We start from the raw sequence: 23,683 nt of genomic DNA on the forward strand, positions 1-23,683 counted from the left end.
TTGCAACGAGTTCCATACAACATTTTTTGCAATTCCGAAAAACGCCCGTTGAGTGAAATTTTAAGTCAAATTTTCATGTATTTCGTCAATAAATCGTTTGAATCAAAAAAATGTTGGAAAGTGTATTTTTCGAAACAAGTGCTGAAAAGTTCAACTTTTCAGCACCCATTTCAGTGCTGAAAAGTAGAACTTTCCAGCATTTATTTTGAAAAGTGTTGCTATTCGATTCTGTTATGTTTGGTACAGAAAAGTAGGCTATTTCGTCGTTCAAGAATGACAGGAAAAGTAAGTAGTTTCACGACGGAATTGCAAAAAAGATATTTTTAAGACAATCTGACATTCTCACGACTGCAATTTCATATTAAAATAATGAAATGTTTGTGACTGTGCTCTTCATTGTTTAACACATTTTAAAGTTGAAACGATTATGTCTGTTTTTTGTTTAACGATTAGGGTAGTCTTAGCAGAGTTAGGGTGGCTCAAAATGTAATTTTTACTGCCCTTTTGCTTTCAAAAATATTTTTTTTCAAGAAATCAATTATTCTAACCATATGTGCAAATAAAAAAAACATTAATTTCAATCAATATTTCTTTGTTAGGTTTCCTTTTTACAAAAAAGTTACAATTTTGAATGTTTATAAGAATATTTAAAATCAAAGGCTTCCTTTAATGATTGAAAAGCTCTGACATGAAAAAAACCTTGCTAAATTACATTTAACCAACTATGCCGAAATACTCACCTCGATTTCCTGTGCCTGATCCTCGATGATGTTCTGGTGGTGTTTGAGTGCACTTTCGAGCTCCTTGTTCCGTTCCAGCAGGGTTTTCCCGAGTTCCGCCGCCAGTTGCAGATCTGCAGAATCGAAATAAAAAAGAAAACCAAAAGTTCATTAGCATCAATTCCGTAAATTGCTGTTGTTTGTTGTTGTAACAAGTCACAGATGCTGCTGAAAATCACACATAATTTTCTGAAATTTATCGTGCGAACAAATCACCCTCGACAAAAAAAGTTGAATGTTACCAAAATTTGACAAAAATTGAAAATTTGCCCAAATTATCAATTTTCGGTGCAGTCCACACACAAATTTGGGTGGTAATTTTCAACCTGCAATTTCGGCGCTGATAATCCGCGATCCTTACCGAATAATTGTCCAATCATGCGAGTTGCACCGCGCTGCAATCGAACACGCGTTAGAGACTCTAATCTCATTATCAGCCGATCAAAGATGATGATGACGACCACCCCGTAGTGAGAGAGAGCGAGGATCGAAAATTGATCCAATTTGACGGACAAAATGACTCTCGAGAGTTGTGAGAAAATAACTTCTGGGTAGAGATTTCAAGAAAGTCAAAAGTCTCTTCACGTCTTCTGGACTAAATGTTCGCTAACTGTAAATTTAAGTAGTTCATCCATCAAGGTTGGAAAAGAGCAGCTTTAAACATAAATTAGTTCATAATGCTCTCATTTTAGTGATGAACTACAAGCGTCAAGAACCAGCAATTCTTCAACCCCCTCAGAATCCGTTCGTAACTTATCCCGAGTGAGGAGCAATCAATTATGACTGGGACCAAGCAAAATTATGAGAGATTTTTTTTTCCTCCTTTGATTCTAGTCAACTTGAACTGGGGGAAGAAGGGAGGGGGGGGGGGCAACAATTTATCATAAACTATTAAATTGTGTGCAAATAGTAAGTAGCTTCTCCGGTTGTTACTTTTAACATGCCATTGTGTCAAAGTTGAGGTTCTGGTCGGTTTTTTCCCACCACCAACAACACTCTACACTGGAAGTCAACAAATCTATCTTTCTTTTCAGTGGAAGGGGTCTTGCTAGTTGACCCTTTTGCGACTGCAGTTCATTTTTTTATCGAGCATTTCACTCAGGCTTTGAACATTGGCTATTTTGTTTTCATTTTTTTTTTTAATTTTGTGAGTATTTTGTTAGTTTGTCTAAACAAATCTTCATAAAAATTTTAAAATGTTCCTTAAAAAAATGGGTTCGGAATATTTAAAATGTGATAAATATCTTGAGGACGATTGTTTTTTGACAATTGTTGCACTCTAAAAAAATAACATTTTTTCGTCACCCAAAAAAAACACACAAAATATATTTAAAAAAAATTGAATGAATTTTTAGACGATAAAAAATGCCAGCTATAATACAAAATGGTCAAAATCACTTTGGCAGTGCTGCCAATTTTTGAAGAAAGTTTAAGTTTTTCAAAAACTTAAAAAATAATAAATTTTTACTTTTAACATCAAATCCGAACTCTGCTACCCAATTTTAGTAAAATTTTAATATTTGATTGCCTTTTAAATTAAAATGCATTTTTCTAATGTGTCAAAAAATCACTTAAGCGTAGTTTTGGGATCATACTCAAATTCGTCAGTCAAAAGTAAACCAACGAAAACATTTTTTTGTGGTAGTATTACCGAAGTGAATTTTTTTCCAAGGTGTTCGGATATCGAGTTTGGACTGTATTGAAAAAGGTATCTTGAGAACGGTTGTTTTGGTCAAAAGTTACACTCTGAAAAATTTTATGTCAATGTTTTAAGTCATTTTTCACAAAAAATACAGAAAATAAAAAAAAACTAATTTTGCAAAATGAAAAAAAAATTGAAAAAATAGACGACCAAAAACGCCATCTTTTGAGCTATAACACAAAATAACTTTGGCAATGTTGCCACTTTTTGAAAAATGTAAAACTTCAAAAACTTCGAAAATATAGTTGAAAAAACTTTACTGAACTGTTACATAAAAAATAACCGCTTTTTTGCTCCAAAATTCATAAAAAAATTACTTAAGACTGCTAGAAAAACAAGATTTTCTGAGTATTAACATAAAACTTGAAACTTTGAACAGATTTTCGAAAAAAAGCTAAATAACAATTTTAAGCCCATTTATCAAACTTAAGGCGGTTTTAAAAACAACCAAAAAGCAAAAATTCAAAAATTCCTCAATCCTAAAAAAAAGTTTCTTCAATGAAAATTTAAATTTTCAGCAATATTTTTTTACTACTTGATCTTTCAGAATTTTTTCAAATAAAATTTGCAATGGCCTGATGCAAATAAATATATTAAAACATCATTTCAGAAAAAAAAACTGGACAGTTTAATTTATTTTTAAATTTGTCCTAAAATGATGAAAATATCTTTGAAAGTTTTACCATTTCTGATATGAATTAAAAAAGCACAATTCTTTAAATTTGTCAAAATTCAGTAATCTTTTTAATCTAATTGTTAAGATTTATAAGATTTTTTTTTTTAGTTTAAACGTTACCAAAACGTATTTTTTGTAGACTTTGATAGTTCAAAATTTTGAAGCGAATCCCAAAATTTTTAAATTTTATCTTTTTTTTTGCTAGTTTATGTTTGCAATATTGTTAAATCTGCAAAAACGAATTGCAAAAATCAATTTCTTTGGGTTTAGCTTTTCAGTTTAATAATTAAAAAAAAAACTGTATATTATTAGTTCTAGTGAAATTGCACAAGTTTTAGAACTAAACTTCATCATTAACTCAAAAGCGATAAGAATATTTTTTTTTTAATTTTCAAGTTCCGATACCTCAAAAACTAAGCTACTAGAAAATGAAGGGCTGTTTGGATGATACTTAAAAACAATAAATTTCTTGTTTCTTCTTCATTTATTGGCTGTATTCCAGCAACCAATTTTAAACTTAATTTCAAAAATTTAAAAATTTGGATTTTGGGAAAATGATTTTTTATAAAAAAAAGTTATTTTAAAAATTGGTAAAAAAATATTGGAACTTTTCGAAAAAAATATTTTTAGGAATGGACACTATTTCAAAAATTCAAAGAACAGGATTTTTTCAGTTAAAATTAAACTTCAAGTAGCTATTTATATCTTGAAAACGGTGCACATTATCGAAAACCTGTTTAGTACTTTTCGATTGCAAATTTTACATTATAACTGAAGTCAAAAAAAATTGAACACAATTTTATTTTTTTCCTTAAAATATATTTTTTCAAAAAAATTATTACTCGGCGGTTAAATTTTTGTCCATACTTCTCTATAGCCAAAAGATTGCGGTTTTTTGACCTCTAAAATATATTTAAAAAAATCAAAATTTCAATATATAAATTTTGGCAAATTGATTTTTCTGAAAAAAAAGTTTAAGGCCGTTGCAAACATTTTTTAAAGTTTATGTCCATCGACTCTGACCAAAGTCGAGGGGGGGGGCAAACAAATAAAAAAAGTATAAAAATTGAAATTACGAGCCATGGTTTCAACATTTTAATGAAAAAAGTGTTTTAAAATGCATTATACACCTGTCCAGTTGTTTTGCCATCATTAGTTTCCAAAAAAACTAAGTATTGACGAAAATTTTAATTTTTGCGAAAAATAAAATTTTTGCGGCGCTGTGCATTGGAATTTCATAAAAATTCAAAATATTTTTTAACGAGCCCTAACATGCTAAATATGGTTATCAATGCATAAAAATGCATTTTAGATTGTTTTCAGTTAATTAGACTTCTATTTCCATGGAAATTTTGGAGTTTTTTTGAATTTTTTTTTTGCCCTCTGATTTTTCAGACCATTTTTGAGGGGGGGCGACATAAACTTTGAAAAATATTTGCAACGGCCTGAATTAAAAGTCGGTAAATTTATTTTCCGTGTACAGCACATGTTCGGTAACTGGGCTGAGAACGTAGCCCAGTCACTGAATGCTGCTCGCTAACTGGGCTGAACGAAAAATAACGCTGGGACCACCGATGCATAATATTTTCTTGATAAAATATAAAAATAAAAGCTAACCAACTTTATTTACCTTTCATATTTCTTAAATTGTGACTTGAAATTAAATAAAAGTTTGCAAAAAGTTTTTTTATTTATTGAACATGATTTTTGCATCCATTAACCCCTCGGTCATTTCGGTTTGTTTTGGTTTTTTTTACGTTTGTCTACTTTTTGATTGGGCTACTGCCCAGTTATCGAGCGCCCATTTAAAAGCAGCCCAGTTAAACAACGCCCAGTTACCGAACAACTACTGTACTTCTTTTTTCTAAATTGTCCTCATCAATACCTACAACTTTGCCGCAGACACCAAATTGATTCGAAAAATTGCTTCAAAAGTTACACATTTTCGAATATTTACGTACCATTTTTGAATGAACAGCTGCCAAAATTGTCAAAATTGCATCTCTTGACAAAAAAAAATGGTCGAAATCGGCCGATTTCGTAGAGAATTGGTCAGCATTTTAAAATCGAACAAATTTAATTGAGCATGAGCATGAGCATGAGCATGGTTGACTGCCAATGAGCTGCTACTCCGTTATTGACGGATCAGCTGAAGTTACACAATGAACCAACAGATGAGTAGTGGGAGCTAATCATCCTCACTGTATAACCCCTGAAGATCTCTGCTTTAAGTCAATACCGGCGCCCCCCCAAGGAGATGCAGTTCAACAAAGGTAGGAATGTTAGTCCGATAGTTGAAGTTGCAGACTCATCAGATACAGAGTTTGTCGCTCTATACCTGTTGACACCGCATGAGACCGTTGAATCCACAGCATCTCCTTCAAGCATCACGGGAAGTGGGGGAATTGTGTTAGTAGGGGAAGGAAAGGGAAGGTCAGGATTCATCTTGGTAGATGATATGACCAGAAAATGAATGATCCTTGCCTTCCGAGCTACGACGCTATGAGAAGGACTTATTCAATCGCGCATTTTTTGAAACTCCTTACCGCCGGCGTGCCATCCGAGCAACGAAGCTATGGGAAGGGCTTTACAACTAAGTGTAATTATGATTCGGCAATGTGCAATTAATAACACATTTTTTTAGTTTATTATTTCATACCGACGGCGTGCCATCCGAGCAACGAAGCTATGGGAAGGGCTTTGGAAGGAAGTGTAGTTATAATTATCGTTTTAATCGGCGACGTGCAATTCATAATATAATATCCCAAAAGTATGAAATAGCTCTGCTACACAGCGTACGACTTCTTCATAACAAACCCGCTCGACAGCAGAAATTCACACGACGAAACGAATTCCCGAATTTTTCACTACTATCTCGCGGGTTCTCGCGCGTCGATTCACGAACCGATCTCCCCCACGAACACCACACGACTGAAGGCCCACTTTCCATGGCCAACGCGATTTTTTTGAAAAAATTCCAGAACTTTCATCACTTTCTCGCGCGCGTTGATTCACGAACCGATCTCCCCCACGAACACCACACGACTGAAGGCCCACTTTCCATGGCCACACCGCGAATTTTTGAAGAAATTCCAGAAACTTCCATCACTTTCTCGCGGGTTCTCGCGCGTCGATTCACGAACCGATCTCCCCCACGAACACCACACGACTGAAGGCCCACTTTCCATGGCCAACGCGATTTTTTTTGAAAAAATTCCAGAACTTTCATCACTTTCTCGCGCGCGTTGATTCACGAACCGATCTCCCCCACGAACACCACACGACTGAAGGCCCACTTTCCATGGCCACACCGCGAATTTTTGAAGAAATTCCAGAAACTTCCATCACTTTCTCGCGGGTTCTCGCGCGTCGATTCACGAACCGATCTCCCCCACGAACACCACACGACTGAAGGCCCACTTTCCATGGCCAACGCGATTTTTTTTGAAAAAATTCCAGAACTTTCATCACTTTCTCGCGCGCGTTGATTCACGAACCGATCTCCCCCACGAACACCACACGACTGAAGGCCCACTTTCCATGGCCACACCGCGAATTTTTGAAGAAATTCCAGAAACTTCCATCACTTTCTCGCGGGTTCTCGCGCGTCGATTCACGAACCGATCTCCCCCACGAACACCACACGACTGAAGGCCCACTTTCCATGGCCAACGCGATTTTTTTGAAAAAATTCCAGAACTTTCATCACTTTCTCGCGCGCGTTGATTCACGAACCGATCTCCCCCACGAACACCACACGACTGAAGGCCCACTTTCCATGGCCACACCGCGAATTTTTGAAGAAATTCCAGAAACTTCCATCACTTTCTCGCGGGTTCTCGCGCGTCGATTCACGAACCGATCTCCCCCACGAACACCACACGACTCTTTAAAATCGAACAAATTTAATTAAAGAAAAAGTGGAATTTTTTTAAAAGCATTTAAAAAAATCAAAATATATTTTTCATTACCAAGTATTAAAAAGGTCAATTTTGCTTCAATGTTAAATCCCCCCCCCCCCCACCTTTCTCTTTGTTAATACCGGAGTCCGGACACTTTAGTTCACAGCTTGACAGACGAGCTTGTAGCTCAGTCCCCCTACAACTATAAGTACTTGTAGCTACCAGGGTTACTTTACACTTGAGAAGAAAAAAACGCATGACCTTGGGTTCAAGGCAAAGCTCATTACACGGGGTAGCGCATCAGCGATTACCCAACAACAGACTTCGCCGATGAGTGCATCAAAAAGGGTGATAAAACTCACTCAGCTACCTGTTTAACTATTATTATTATTTTAAGTTTTGCATATCAGAACCCCCGATCTTGGACTCCCCCTCTCTCTGACTCTGTTGTTTTAGTTCAAGTAGCAGCTGCAATTTGCACTTCATTAGGTCCCCGGGCGAACGTGGCAGTTCAACGATCATCATCAAATTGAGAGCACATTGTCTTTTTGCTATGAATTATGAATTTATTTTTTTGATGCGTTCCAAGTTCTCAAGGGTGAGATTGATCGCGCGCGCTTGGAGTGAAGGGTTCGTTTTTTCTTCTTCTTGTTTATAATTTATAATTCAACAAATTTAACCTCTCAATTCAGACCATGTGAAAATGGGGATGTTAATTAATGCGCAGATGTTTACCGTTACGAAACGTCATTGTTTGGGTGACTTACTTGAGGAGTAACGGTGGCACTCTTCTGGCGGAAGATTATCTCTGCATTATGGGAGATGGGACAATATGCGAAGTCGTCGGAAGTGGTGCATTTAAGTTTGCTTTTGCGAAATTTCAGATGAAGTCACTCAAAAAATTGAAAATTTCTTGAATTAACAGTATTGCAATTACATGAATGAATTCTCAAAATAAAAAAAATTAAATCTCGAAAAAAATTGTCAAGTCATTTTCGATTACAAATTTTGATTTTGTTTTAAAAAAGATTTTAAAAATTTTGGTTGACAATATTTACGATTTTTTCCAACATTCTTTTTTGAAATTTGTATCTTTTTTATTTTGCACCATTGCAAATTTTATTTCAAGTTTTTGTTCCCCTCCCCCCCCTTTCAAAATGCCTCAAAAAGTCGTTGAAAATCCAAATTTTCATTAAAACAAACTTATACAATTGATTGTTAACAATTTAAAATGCATTGACTTACTTTTTTTTGTATTTTTAATTTAAAAGGGCACTTTTCCTGCAAATTTGGAATTTTTGAAATATTTTCATAGTTTTATTAATCTTTACAATCTTTTGGTAGTAACAAGTAACTGAAATAATGTTTGAAGATAGGCTTGAAATTTGTTTTTTTTTGCCTTAATTTTTTTATAAAAAATATTCTAAAACATCAAAAATTAAAAAATACGTATTTTATGAAAAAAAAAATTAATTATAAAAAGGCAATTACAAAAATCAGGATTTTTCCGTGTACCTACTTTTACATGACCCTAATCATGACCTACAACATTGTTCAAGATACAAAATCGATCAGGAAATCCCTTCTCAACGTACAGATTTCGAAATATCCGCATGCCCATTTTGTATGACTAGCCCGCAAAATTCTATGTAGAAAATTGCAAAAATTGTGTAAAATTGGAAGGTGTTCATCATCATTCATCATTCATCATTCATCATTCATCATTCATCATTCATCATTCATCATTCATGACATAAAAGATTTTTTTAACTTTTTAGCATTGAATGAAAAAAAAAATGGCATTGTTTTGCATGAAATGCTTGGAAAAAAATTACAACCAAATAAAAAAAAAACAAAAATAAAAATTGCAAAATTTTGAAAAATTAATGCAGGTTAAGAGTAGAGTGATTTTTGACAAAAAAAAAGATTTTATTATTCTCAGATATTTAAATTAATTTACAGTGTCGCGAATGTTTTATTCTATTTTTTATATTTTTTCGTCAATACAATAAAATGTTCTATAACATACTGTTTTTTACGATACAAAAATTTTGGCATGTATTTTCGCAGCAATCGAGTTTTTAATGTAAATTATTGAAGATTTAACCATTCAAAAATTTGGCGTCAATCTACGGAAATTTTTGTAGCGATTCTCAGCGTTATAGAAAAAAAGAAAATTTCTAATATATTATCTCTTTTTTGAGTAATTTTATCTAAAAAATGTGAAAAAATTAAAACTTGATGAAAATTTACCAATTCCTGATGTAATATTACATATTTTTTAAACACAAAATCTGTCATCATTCCCTCATGAATATTACCATTTTTTTCTGTGAAAATACCGTATTTTTGAAAACAGTCAAATTTTCAAAATTTACAACACAGTTAAAAAATAATGTGTGAATTTAGAAAGTGAAATGTTGGAAGGTGGAATATTACTTCTTTATGGTGTAATTTTAACTCAATTTAGTAGACTGAAAAAGATATTACATTAGAAAAGTGGTAAAATTACACATTTTCAGAGGTAAAATTATACATTTTTCTGACTTAAAAGATGTACCTCTTCCCAGATGTAATATTACAATGATTTTTTTTACTGTGTGTGGATCGACGCGAAATTTCGTACACTCAAAAAAATGAGTTCGCGTAAACGTGAACAGCGTTCATGCCAACGGGAACCAGGAAGAAAACTCTTCACTTTCATGGTGCAATGCACTACACAGCAAAAAAAGTAGTAAAGTGCCTGCATGTAATACACCTGCATGTATTTTATTTTGTGTAATATTACATGCTAATTCGATCCCCAATCCTTCAAATAAAGACTAACACCCATTACTACTTAAACGTGTAATATTTGCTGTACATTCGATACAATATTCAACGCAACCTTGTACACAACTTTTACTGTCAATTTTCGTGTAAAATTATCGACGAATTCATTTAGCCGACTTTGACAGATCTCACCGACGGATAGGTATTGAAAAGTCATAAGCTGTCATAAGCAGTCCACTCTTCAGATAAATCGGAGCTGTAAGTATGATTCTGATAAAAGTTTTTTAAATTTTATAATGTTTAATGTTCTGTTTGTTCAATTTCCTCTCATTTCTTGCAGATTTGTCAAGTCATCATTTCTAAGTCATCTACTTTTAAAAGGTATGTCTTTGCAGGAACATAAAAAAAGTAAAACGTTTCGTTCCGAAAACTGACCTCAAACATCCGTAAAGCACGTTTTTTGTACAACTTCCCAATAAAATAACTTTTCTACGGTCTATTTATTGATAAAATCTTGTGATAAAATCCCAGTGCCATCAGTTTCCTTCTGTCAGGTGCATCGCGATCGTGTTTGGAGTTGCCCGAAACAACCGGCGGACTTGGTGCGTAAGAGCTAAACACCCGCAGGAGTGTGCCTCATACCCGGTTCTAATCTGCCGGACACAACACGAATGGGTTTCGGAGCGTCCTCCTGAAACCGGCGGACTCGGTGCGTGACAGCGAAACACCTGCAGACGGACGCCAAAGGTAAATATGATCAACAAAAACACCTCGCGAGGCCTCGTTCAAACTTCAAAACGGCCTTTTACTTTGTTTTTTTCTTAGAGATTCTACCGTGAGACGGAAAAAGTTCCCCCATCCTCCAGGCCGTGCATCATACCCCGATTCCAATCGGCCGGACGAAACACGACCGGGTGTCGGAGCGTCCTCCTGAAACCGGCGAACTCGGTGCGTGATAGCGGAACACCCGCAGGAGTAAATTCCCCCAACCTCCAGGCCGTGCATCATACCCGGTTCAGATCTGCCGGACACGACACGAACGGGATTCGGAGCATCCTCCTGAAACCGGCGAACTCGGTACGTGACAGCGAAACACCTGCAGACGGACGCCGACGGTCGTTGCCGGTGGAATAGCACCAAATTGTCCACTCGCGAAAGTCAGTCAACGACTCGTCCAAAGGTAAATATTTATAAATAACAACAAAGATCCGCGCTCAAAACTTAACAACGACAATTTGCTCTGCTTTTTTTAGCCCACGAGACGGAGTGAATTCTATCAACACCAAGGCCGAGCCTCATACCCGGTTCCATTCTGCCGGACGAAACACGTCTGGCCACTTGAGACCGGTGGATTCTGTGCGCTTCAGCTTAAACGACCCGCTGTAAAGCAGAAGGACTGCGACGAATTGTTGGTCGTGAGACGGTGTGAAACCGCCCAGGCCAAAAGACTACGCTTGTTCCGAACGAAGATGAGCTCCTGATGGGCTTCCGGCCAAGCTGCAACGTCGTCGAGACGTGGACTTCCCCCGGAAGATGCACGCTCATCTCCTCGAAGCAGTCCATCGGCACCGCATGGTGTCGAACGAAGGTGAGCTCCTGGTGGGCTTCCGGCCAAGCTGCAACGTCGTCGGGACGTGGAATTCCCCCGAAGCTGCACGCTCGGCGTTGAAACGTAAGAAAACATGTAAGTGCACAAGCAGAAAGGTGGAGATTGACTTTTTCTTGCCTCTTCTTCTTCTTCTTCTTCTTCTTCTACTACATTAATCTCTAATCATTCTTTCTTATTTATTTGCATTTTATTTCTCAGATTTGCACCACTATCGAATCAAGTTGGTCACGTGAATTTCAAGGCGCGAAAAAGTCGGAAACTGGACATCTCCTCGAAGCAGTCCATCGGCGCCACGAACGAAGATGAGCTCCTGGTGGGCTTCCGGCCAAGCTGCAACGTCGTCGGGACGTGGACTTCCCCCGGAAGCTGCACGCTCATCTCCTCGAAGCAGTCCATCGGCGTCGCATGGTGTCGAACGAAGATGAGCTCCCGGTGGACTTCCGGCAAAGCTGCAACGTCGTCGGGACGTGGACTTCGCGCCTCCCCGTCGTAAACTGCTCGATCAACATCGGTATCCAGGACGACTGAAAAATTGAAACTTTTTAACGACCTTTTTAAGAAGAAAAATGTCCATTCGGTTGGATTAATGTCGGTGGGAATAGATTTCTTTGAAATGCATTGTATTGTTGTGTTAATAAAACTGTTTTTTTGCATTTTATTTTGCTTGGTTTTATTTACATTGACGTCTATGACATAATAACCAATTCGATACCTATCCCTGGTTTCAAAATTGAGATTCGTGTAATATTACACGTTTTTTTTGTACATGCATGTGTGTAATTTTAAGTGTTTATTTTGACCAAGGTGATGTGCATGCTTTTGCATGCGATTTTACCATCGGATTTTTTGCTGTGTATAAAAGTTGAACAGTTTTCTTCCTGGTTCCCGTTGGCATGAACGCTGTTCACGTTTACGCGAACTCATTTTTTTGAGTGTAAAGATTTTTGCACTATCAGTGTTTTTAGAGTAAAACACTCAAATTTTCACAAAATTCTGAATTTTATGAAGGTCGTTCATCCAAAGTTTTCCCAGAAAAATATCTCGCCTAATTTATTTAAGAAAAATTAGGAACTCTTTTTTCAAGAGTTCTTTTGCGCCATGGGTTTTCCACATAGTAAAAAATCATTATAATATTACATTTGGAAAAAGGGAAACCTTTTATGTCAGAAAAAGGGTAATTTTAACCTTTGAAAATGTATAATTTTACCAATTTTCTTTTCCAGTCTAAATTGAGGTAAAATTACATCAAAAAAGAGGACCTTTTAAATTTACACATTTTTTTATTGTGTTAACTGATAGGATCTATTGAAAAATTAAGCGAGAAATAATATTTTCCGTTGTTTTTTAGGGTGTCGAACTCAACTATGACTACAAAAATGCTCTGAAGTGGCATAGACATGAATTTGCAAAGCGGTGATGAAGTGTTCAGAATTTATATTCGGTCATAAAACAAGAAATCAATCTCACAAATTTGACTAATTTTGGGTCGTTAATAATTTTTTTTTGTCATGATTTTATTATTATAACTTTCCTATTCTTCGGACAATCGAGTTAGGACTGTAGAGTTAGGAGAGTAAGCACTCAATATTTTTATTTCAAAATAAAGTTTTATCAACACCTAATCTACCAAACTAACATAAAAAAAGGTTAAAAAATTATTTCGCGAGCTAGCGTGTTCAGGTGTTAAAAACTAAGATTTCTTTTTTTGCAACATAGATATAAAACAACGCTACACAGCAAAAAATCCGATGGTAAAATCGCATGCAAAAGCATGCACATCACCTTCGTCAAAATAAACACTTAATATTACACACTGCATGTACAATTTTTGCAAACACAAAAAAAAAGTTGCAACCGACGGGACTCAAACCCAGCACTAACAGTTACGACTGGCACCTTAGCCCGCTCGGCCATCAGATCGATGACCGTATATATAATCTGACATTTCGGTCAAGTAGGTTTCCCATACTGATGGGCTAAATATTTCAGGGTGTAATATTACACAGAATTTCATAAAATAGTGCAAAATTTATTTTACATTCAGGTCTTTTACACGCAGCTGGATTACTACTTTATTTGCTGTGTACATTCTTGTTTTTAGTGTAAAATTTTCACAAAAACCATCGACGTCAAACGACGTAATTTTGATTGGATTTCCACTGATCAAAAGTTTTTGGTTTTTAAACACTCAAATATCCCTAAATTTGCAAGTTTTCACATGTTTGTACCCAATTTTGACCCATGAGGCAAAACGACGTTGATACCAATGATTGAAATACGTTTTCTAATATTCTATTTGATATTTGATGATTCTATGTTCTAAGGGTAATAAATTTTTAAAAAAAATGTTAACGTGGTTTATGGAAGATCCCTTTACAATAAGGGTCGAATTTCGGCTCTTTAGGTCCAAAATATATCCATGAACTGTGATCTTAATTTTAGGTCAACCCGTCTTGAGAAACAGTCAAAATTAGTTAAAAATTCGCTTATTAGGTCCAAAATGGGGACATTTAACCTATCTCTCATTCAAAAGTTAGAAAAAAAAACCAAAATATTGATCATTTCGCCAAATCGCACCAACCAAAAGTTGACCCCCAAATTTGCACGCTAAAACAAACTCCACTCCGCTGTTCATCTTGTGTTTGTGGGGGGTTTCACTTTTATTAAAATTATTTAATTGCAATCATCACAGAAATCGATACTGCTGCTGCTGCACTTGCAAATTACGGTGTGTGTAAATTACAGTTTTTTGTTTGTGTTGCTTTCGGGCAAACGATATCCAAGATGGCGGGCGCGCGGGAGTCAAAAGCGCGCGCGGGCGCTCACTCGCGGAAACTGGGTCGATTAGCTTAATTTTTTTTTTCTTTCTTTTTGCATTTGTTCAATTGAACGTGTACCAGCATGTTCGATTGTTGAAGTTGCTTTTTTTTTGGCTTGGTGCAATTTTCGGCAAGTTTCGACTTAATTTGCGCGCCTTTTTTGTGTTTTCGCGCCATGTGGTGAAAAGCATGTCAGCAGCAGCAATTTCTTTCGCTTTTAAGCTTCTAGGCTAATGAGTGGCTTTAATGGTGGCTTAATCGAAGCTATCAAGCGGGAGTTCTAAAATTTCCTTAATGCTTATTGGTGCTAGTGGTGGCCACTTTAAGTGTTTTTTTTTTTTCAAAAATGATTTCCGCTGATTTTTAAAGGGATTTTTCCCACGCAAAATTATTACTTAACTCATAACTGTCAATTTAACGAAAAATTGATACCAAACATTACAGAAACCAATATCGCTCGCCAAACCCCTCAACAGTCGCGCATTACCTAACCTCAATTAAGGGCTTTCATCTGACTAAACATCGCTTAAGGGTTTCTCACTCTTGCGGCGGCAGCAGCAAAAGCAATTGGAAAGTGCAGTTGGCCCTTTTGCACAGTCGACGTTCAATTACTTTCCATTTAAATGCAATTGTTTGAGCGAAAAAAACACCACCCCCACGAAATTGAGCTGCGCAAAAACTAAACGTCTCATGGCTCAACCGTTTTTCTTCTTATTATTTTCATTTTGTTTGCAAGGCCGAAGCAACTCCATGAAACTATTATCTTTTAAACACGATGCGTTTTTTGTCTAAGCTTTTGCCAGCGCGTTTAACCTTAAAGTGGCCGAGATAAAAAATATCTGAAAAAATTTAAAAATAAAAAAATCTCTTATCATTTTATCAATTTATCAATTTATCAATTTATCAATTTATCAATTTATCAATTTATCAATTTATCAATTTATCAATTTATCAATTTATCAATTTATCAATTTATCAATTTATCAATTTATCAATTTATCATTTTATCAATTTATCAATTTATCAATTTATCAATTTATCAATTTATCAATTTATCAATTTATCAATTTATCAATTTATCAATTTATCAATTTATCAATTTGTCAATTTATCAATTTATCAATTTATCAATTTATCAATTTATCAATTTATCAATTTATCAATTTATCAATTTATCAATTTATCAATTTATCAATTTATCAATTTATCAATTTATCAATTTATCAATTTATCAATTTATCAATTTATCAATTTATCAATTTATCAAATTATCAATTTATCAATTTATCAATTTATCAATTTATCAATTTATCAATTTATCAATTTATCAAATTATCAATTTATCAATTTATCAATTTATCAATTTATCAATTTATCAATTTATCAATTTATCAATTTATCAATTTATCAATTTATCAATTTATCAATTTATCAATTTATCAATTTATCAATTTATCAATTTATCAATTTATCAATTTATCAATTTATCAATTTATCAATTTATCAATTTATCAATTTATCAATTTATCAATTTATCAATTTATCAATTTATCAATTTATCAATTTATCAATTTATCAATTTATCAATTTATCAATTTATCAATTTATCAATTTATCAATTTATCAATTTATCAATTTATCAATTTATCAATTTATCAATTTATCAATTTATCAATTTATCAATTTATCAATTTATCAATTTATCAATTTATCAATTTATCAATTTATCAATTTATCAATTTATCAATTTATCAATTTATCAATTTATCAATTTATCAATTTATCAATTTATCAATTTATCAATTTATCAATTTATCAATTTATCAAGTTATCAATTTGTAATCATTATCAATTTGGGATTTGGAATTTGAAAATTGGAATTTGGCATTTGTAATTTGAAAATTGGAATTTGAATTATGAATTTTACAATTTGAAATTTGGAAATAGGAAATAGCAAATAGGAAATAGCAAATAAGAAATAGGAAATAGGAAATAGGAAATAGGAAATAGGAAATAGGAAATAGGAAATAGGAAATAGGAAATAGGAAATAGGAAATAGGAAATAGGAAATTGGAAATTGGAATTTGGAATTTGAAAATTGGAAATTGGAATTTTAAATTCGGAATTTGAAAATTGGAAATTGGAATTTGGAGTTTGTAATTTGGAAATTGGAAATTGAAAATGGGAAATTGGAAATTGGAAATTGGAATTCAAAATTTGGAATTTTGAATTTTAAATTTATAATTTGGAATTTGGAATGTGGAATTTGGAATTTTGAATTTTGAATTTAAAAATTGGAAATTTAAATTTGGAATTTGTAGTTTGGATTTTAGAGTTTGGAGTTTGGAATTTGGAATTTGAAAATTGGAAATTGAAAATTGAAAATTAGAAACTGGAATGTGGAATTTGTAATTCTGATATTTTTCCATCAGTATTTCCAGTAGGTATTCAGCAATCAGTAATCAGTAATGATTAATCAGTATTCAGGAGTCAGAATTCAAAAGTCAGAAGTCAAGAGTCACTTGTCAGATATCGAAAGCCAGAATGCAGATTCTGACCCTGGTCAGTTCCGAAATTCAGCTAACACGTAACAAAAAAAAAATAAAAGGTGGTCACTCAAAGGTCTATAACAATTGAGCAAACCCCTCCAACTCCAACTCTTTCGCTCCGAAACGCAACCTGCATCGCTTTCAGGATCGTTCGCTCTTTAATTGAATTATCAGAAATTGGTTTTGAACCAAGCCTCACTTTCTTCAGCACGCGGGGATAGGTCTCACTTACCCCAATCAAGAGTTGGTATTAACCAACAATTGCCCGTGTAGATCAGGTTGTTGAGCGCGAGCGCGCGTGCCCAGCGTCGTCAGACCTTTCAATTGGCTTTTATATTTTTTCGTTCGAATTTGGCGTTGGATGGTTTAAGCTTGGTTTAAGCCAGCACGAGCGAGCAAACGAACGAGCAAGCCTTTTGTTTTAATTTGCCTAATCGCAGGAAAGTTGCTGCTACTAACAGTATTGGGCAAATCGTCAATTAGCATAAGGTAATTAGGCTGCATGTCGGTACTGTAATTCAAGCCAACGCGGATTGGATTGGAGCGGTGAAAGGGGGCTTTTAATTTAAGGAGAGGGTTAGGAAATTAGAGTCACTTTTCACGAGTATTGTTTAGTCACTTTTGAAGTGATGGAAATTACCGTCAGAAATCGATATTTTTTAGAAGTTTAAATTTTTGGGCAGTGTTCCCAGAATACCAGACAATATTTTTTTACTTTTATAGAATTCAACAATCATGCACTAAAGCAACCTCAACATCAATAATAACAAACAGGTAATTTCGAATTTTAAAAATAGATTTCACCTGAGTATCCTTAAATTTAGTCAGGGTTGCCAGATTTTCATATTTTTTCATAATTAAAAAGAAATCAAAAAAAAAAAGTTTTTTTTTCTATTTTGAATAGCCTTTGCTCAACGAGAAAGACCAAACCAGACTTCACTTCTGTTCAACGGCTCTCTTCTTAAGAATTCCCAACTGGTTTGCAGTTGCATAACCTGAAAACGACCGGTGTAGACGCAATCCTCGCACGTTTCAGTCTTGTTTACCATGCATTCTTTTCAGCATGTCGTCAACGCAGAGCAAAGTTTTCCATATTGTTTTCGGGGTGTAACATTTGGAAAGGGCGTTTCCAAAAATTCTAATAAATTATTTTGAATTCAAATTGTAGTTTTTACTCTAAAATCAAATATTTTAAAATGGAAAATCAAATTATTTAAAAGCCATTTCCAAATGTTACTTTCCATGGTAATTTGTAAACAAATAAACGAGCCAAAGTTGATTCAACCCCCGGCTAGCCTAACTAGAGAAGGTCTGACTTGAAAAACACACACACACTATTTATTTTCGTGCAGCCATCCGACTAATTGCCTTGTTTATTACTTTTTAATGTACCCCGAGAGCCCTTTCTAATAACGTTGGTCGGTCGTTCGTGGTAGCGGCAGCAGGTTGGAGAGCCTTTTTCCACGCGTGGTCCGTGATCGTTATTCCGCGCGAAACCTATAATGGACTACAAATGAAAACAAACCCGGTGCCTCGGTGGAACACGTGACCTGGACCACTTTGCGGTCGATACAAAGTAAGTAGCGAGGTATTATTCATCTGCCGGGTGGTGGGAAAATATCGTGGAAAATGGATCTCGGATTATTGGTGAGTGATGGTGTAGTGCGTCAAAGCTGTTACGTCAAAAAGGACGTAATGGCCACTTTGGACAGCGAAGGTGGAGCAATGAAACGTATTTTTGGTTACTTTTCTCATTTTAGAACACCAATTACAAATGTTTTGACTCGTCACTTGACATGTGCATGCGAAATTTTCAGTCGGAACCGGAATTCCGGATTGACCGAATTTGACAAAAATGACCAAACGACCAAAAGCTGTATTTTTGACAACTTCTCTTATTTTAGAACACTAATTACAAGTGATTTGACATGTCGCATGACACCTTCACTTGGCATTTTAAATTTGGAATTTGAAAATTTTAAATTTGGGATTTGGCATTTGGAATTTAAAATTGGAATTTGGAATTTGGGATTTGGGAATTGGGAATTGGGAATTGGAAATAGGAAATAGGAAATAGGAAATAGGAAATAGGAAATAGGAAATAGGAAATAGGAAATAGGAAATAGGAAATAGGAAATAGGAAATTGGAATTCTAAATTTGGAATTTTAAATTTTGAATTTTGAATTTTGAATTTAAAAATTGGAAATTGGATTTTGGAATTTGGAGTTCAGAGTTTGGAGTTAGGAATTTGGAGTTTAGAGATTAGAGTTTAGAGTTTGGAATTTGGAATTTGAAAATTGGAATTTGAAATTTTGAATTTGGAATTTGAAAATTGGAATTTGAAATTTTGAATTTGGAATTTGAAATTAAAAAAATAGAGATTTAAATTTGAAAATTGGAGATTGGAAATTGGAAAAAGGAAATTGGAAATAGGAAATTGGAAATTGAAAATTGGAAATAGGAAATAGGAAATAGGAAATAGGAAATAAGGAATAGGAAATAGGAAATAGGACATTGGAAATAGGAAATAGGAAATAGGAATTCTAAATTTGGAATTTTAAATTTGGAATTCTGAATTTTAAATTTAAAAATTGGAAATTAGAATTTGGAATTTGGAGTTCAGAGTTTGGAAATAGGAGTTTGGAGTTTGGAGTTTAGAGTTTGGAGTTTGGAATTTGGAATTTGAAAATTGGAATTTGAAATTTTGAATTCGGAATTTGAAAATTGGAATTTGGAATTAAAAAATTAGAAATTTTTAATTTGAAAATTGGAGATTGGAAATTGGAAAGAGGAAATTGGAAATAGGAGATTGGAAATAGGAAATTAAAAATTGGAAATAGGAAATAGGAAATAGGAAATAGGAAATAGGAAATAGGAAATAGGAAATTGGAAATAGGAAATAGGAAATTGGAAATAGGAAATTGGAATTCTAAATTTGGAATTTTAAATTTGTAATTTGGAATGTGGCATTTTGAATAAAAAATTTGGAGTTTGGAATTTGGAAATTGAATTGGAAATTGGAATTTGCAATTTTGAATTCGGTTTTTTTTACAGTACGAATCATAAGGGATTTTGGATTTTCTGATAAATTAGATTTAAAAAATGGTTCAAAAATGATCAAGCTCCTAAACACAGAAAGAATATTTGTCTGACCATTAACGGCGCCCGCCCTCCCAGAACGTAGATCTCCAGACCCGCGCTCATCGGTTCGAACACCGTCGCCGTCGTCGCACCTGCTCAAACCACCTTTTTTCAAGGCACTTGAACTCACGTGAATGCTCGGCGCGTTCGCGCAAAAATGTCGGAAATTGCCCAGTTTAGCCGGCCAATTATGGCCAATTCCTCCTCCTCCGCTTCTTCCTCCATTCCGTGTGATCGATGCTCGATCGAATTGCGGTATTTTTCGGACCACTTTCGTCCGCGCATAATCGCGCGCCATTCATACGTGTGTGAATGTGGTCCAAACGGGCGCGAATTATGGACAATTTGGAGCTACCGCGGCAGCAGCGCCATCCAGTGGCCGATTTGATTACCTCGCAGAGGGTAGAGTAGGCTGCGATCGTGATCGCGCGACGACGATCGAAATTGACGTGTGAGTGTGATGTAACCGGCGACATGTGAGCAGATGAGTGAGGTTCGAGGTTGGATTTTGGATCATCGTCGTGAGTGAGCGGACAGGTGGCAGGAAATTGCGGTTGCAGTTATTGAATTTTTCGAATTTAAAGTACGGGTCGTGGCGGGGGTTGTGCAACCGGTCGGCCAATTGGAGTAAAAGATCGGGATGGTTGACGCATGAGAGTGAGATTTTTCGTAGTTTCAATGTCCACGAAACTTCAGTACATAAAACTGATCATATGCTGAGTAGTTCTAACCTGATTTGAGCTCTCCAAACCCTCATGAAGTGGTGATCTTGCAGTAATGGATGATCAACCGAACCTTCATTCGACTTGTTGGCATCTTTTTTGAGTTCACAGAACTTCAGTGTGCCGAACTGAATATATTGCAAACATTTTGGCGTTTTTTAGCACTCCAAACTGTCTCTAAAGTGATGATCTTGAAGTTGCGGAGGATCAACCGAACCTTTAATCGGTAAGTTGGCTTCTTTTTGAGTTCACAGAACTTCAGTGTATCGAACTGAATGTATTGCAAACCTTTTGGCGTAACTTCCCGGATGAACGAAGATGATTTGCTGATCATATAGAATTTTTTAATGACTATTTAGTAAAAATTCACCACTTGTGGAATTGTTCTTCCAAAAACATTTTATCAAATGGTGATTTTTTGTGAAATGGTGATGTAATTTTTTCTAATAGTTATTGATTTTGGTCGAAATTTTTGATGATGTTTGACCATCTATTGACTATTTGATAAAGCAATTATAAAAAAAAATAAGTAAAAATTGATATAAGGTTTTTTATCATGTTTTCTTGTTAATTTTAATGCGAATTTTGTGTTTAAAACATATATGGTTAATGATTATTATTAATGATACTTTGTGAAATGGTGCTATTGACAAAATTTTACTAAGTATTTTTTTAAGAAAAATATATTTTTATAACTATCTTGGCCAGAGGAATTGAGCACACTAACAATGTATATATTTCGTTTGAAATGCAATGAATTTATTTGTTATTACAAAACACTATTTTTAAATTAATTTACAATGGTTTTCATAGAACTTTACAATGGAATCTGTCGATTGAACTTTGTTTTTTTCCGCATGTAAAATAAACATTATTTATTAATATGCATAATAATATGTGTTTTAATACTGTTGTAATTCACAATATCAAATAGGTGCACGCTTTCATTAATACAATCAGCTGATTGAGTTGAGTTGGCATCACTGCTTTACGCCAGGGAGAAATCATTCATGTTCTGCAACTGGCGACTAAATGCAATCGGAGCATTCCGACGTCAATTGTAAGGTGACCATTGGCCGGATGGTTCCGTTGATATCGTAGCGGCGGTCACTCCTGCACGCCTGCAGATTATCCGGACCGGGCAGGTGTTCTACAGCCGCGTCAGTTTCGAGTTGCCCATGCCCTGCTTGGACGACTCGCGGATGAGATCTCCCAGCGGACGACGCGAATCGTGGCCACTGCCAGAAGCCGGCTGGACCTCTGCTGCCGTTTCAGAGGTTACCGCAGCTGCGGTACCAAAAGTCGCAGCAACTGCCGCGTCCGGACTTTTGAACTTCTTGCATCCTTCATTCATCCTCCAAAAATTATGTTCAACTCGGTCCTCTCGCTGAACGTAAAGAACTTGGCAAAAAAAGCAAGAATAACTCACAGAGCATCGAAAGCCTCGCCTCAGCAAACCGTTGCACGTTCGCAGCAGGTTCAGCTTGCAAGCGGTAAAGAAAAACTCCCTCATCCAGATCTAGATATTGTTTTCCACATAGGTGCACTTGTCAAAAATGCATCAAAAATGTCCCCCAGCACCACATCGGAGTACAGACTGTATAGGGAAACAGACTGTCCAATGCAAAATAAATAGGCACTGGCAACGTATGTTTTGCGCTTGCAACACTGCCAGTTTTGCTGGGCGTAAAGGGCGTTTGGTGTCCAGCGCGTTTGGTGTCCAGAAACATTGGCCAATTCCATAGACAATCTGTACATCGGAGCGGTAATTTCCTACCGACAGGCAGCAATCGCAAACGAGAGAAACGTTTCGATCGCCTAGAGCTATTCACGTCTAAGATCTGGGCAACCCTAAGTGACCGTTGAACGGGTTCCTGCTGTACTGCCAGGATCAGAAGTCAAAAAATCTCCCCGGGACGAGTATCGATCCCAGAATAAATCCCTCTCGGAGCAGTGGTGCAAGCTGAGCGAGACCCAGAAGAAACCTCCCATCGACGAGCGGCCGCCGCTGTGGCCAAGTACCGCGAAGACATGCTAAAGTGGGAGGAAAAGATGATCGCCCAGGACAACGTGGACGTTGTTCCCCGGAAGAACATGCTGATTTCACCGCATGCCAAGGACGTCGCTCTTGTGCACCACCTGAATCCCGGTGCGTCGCGTGGTAGATGGCGTGCCGTCCCAGATCATGCACGTCCTCATCCGACAAGTCCGGCCGATCGCCGGAACCGAGCACACCGTACGCGTAAATCGAACCACTGATCACCTAGAAGACCTTGCCGGGGGTGCGTGTTCCCTCGGAATCGATGTAATACAGCTGAGGACTGCGCTTGTCGTACCCGGCCAACATCATTCCCATGCTGATACACATGCCCTTGTAGTAGTACACAACGTTGGACATGATCTTGCTGGTAGCGGCCACCGAAATGCGTTCCTTGTTGCGCAACTTTTAGATTCGGCACTCCTTGGCCAGCACCCAATCTCAGTACACACAATCGGCCGCACCATCCGCCAACGTTCCCAGCAGGTATTCGTTAATCTCGACAATCTTCTTTATCGTCTGCGAACCGATAAACTGACCGCCGGTGGCACGGGAATCGACCGCCACAATAACTTCACCCTGGAACCGGAAACTAAGCGTCGTCGTTCCGTGATCAAAGTCCATTTTGATGCTGCTGGATTCGCCATCGGCCTGAAGTTTGACCAGATTCTCCTCAGGCTGCCGAATAGAAGAGAAAATACCCGAACAATGACTCGGATGTTAGCCAGCACGAATATAATCTCCTCCCCGCTCCGCTACAAAAACATACCTTATGGAACGGTGGAACCGCCAGCGACAGACTGTTTTCCAAGTTGTGGCGGCCCAGCGAAATGTCCCGCTGGAAGGATTGGTAGCCATGGGGCCACCGGCCAGCAGCGAGCAGCTGGAGTATTCGCAAACGTCGGAAGAACCATTTTTCCACCGAAAAATCACAAAAAAAATAGAATTTTTCTTCTGCTGAACAGCTCACACG

General features: G+C 36.2%; 1 protein-coding gene and 1 pseudogene across 2 annotated transcripts in view; both read right to left on the reverse strand.

The window, feature by feature from the left end:
* LOC6050468 overlaps positions 1 to 23,683 on the reverse strand; it is an 85,276-nt gene that overhangs the window by 33,917 nt on the left and 27,676 nt on the right. For both annotated transcript variants that reach the window (XM_038248939.1, XM_038248940.1), the window contains exon 2: positions 741 to 853. In XM_038248939.1, the coding sequence (XP_038104867.1) occupies positions 741 to 853 (113 nt within the window). The remainder of the gene's footprint in view (positions 1 to 740; positions 854 to 23,683) is intronic.
* LOC6049496 lies at positions 22,564 to 23,673 on the reverse strand (annotated as a pseudogene).

This window comes from Culex quinquefasciatus, chromosome 1, assembly GCF_015732765.1.
Source record: "Culex quinquefasciatus strain JHB chromosome 1, VPISU_Cqui_1.0_pri_paternal, whole genome shotgun sequence".
Taxonomy (NCBI): domain Eukaryota; kingdom Metazoa; phylum Arthropoda; class Insecta; order Diptera; family Culicidae; genus Culex; species Culex quinquefasciatus.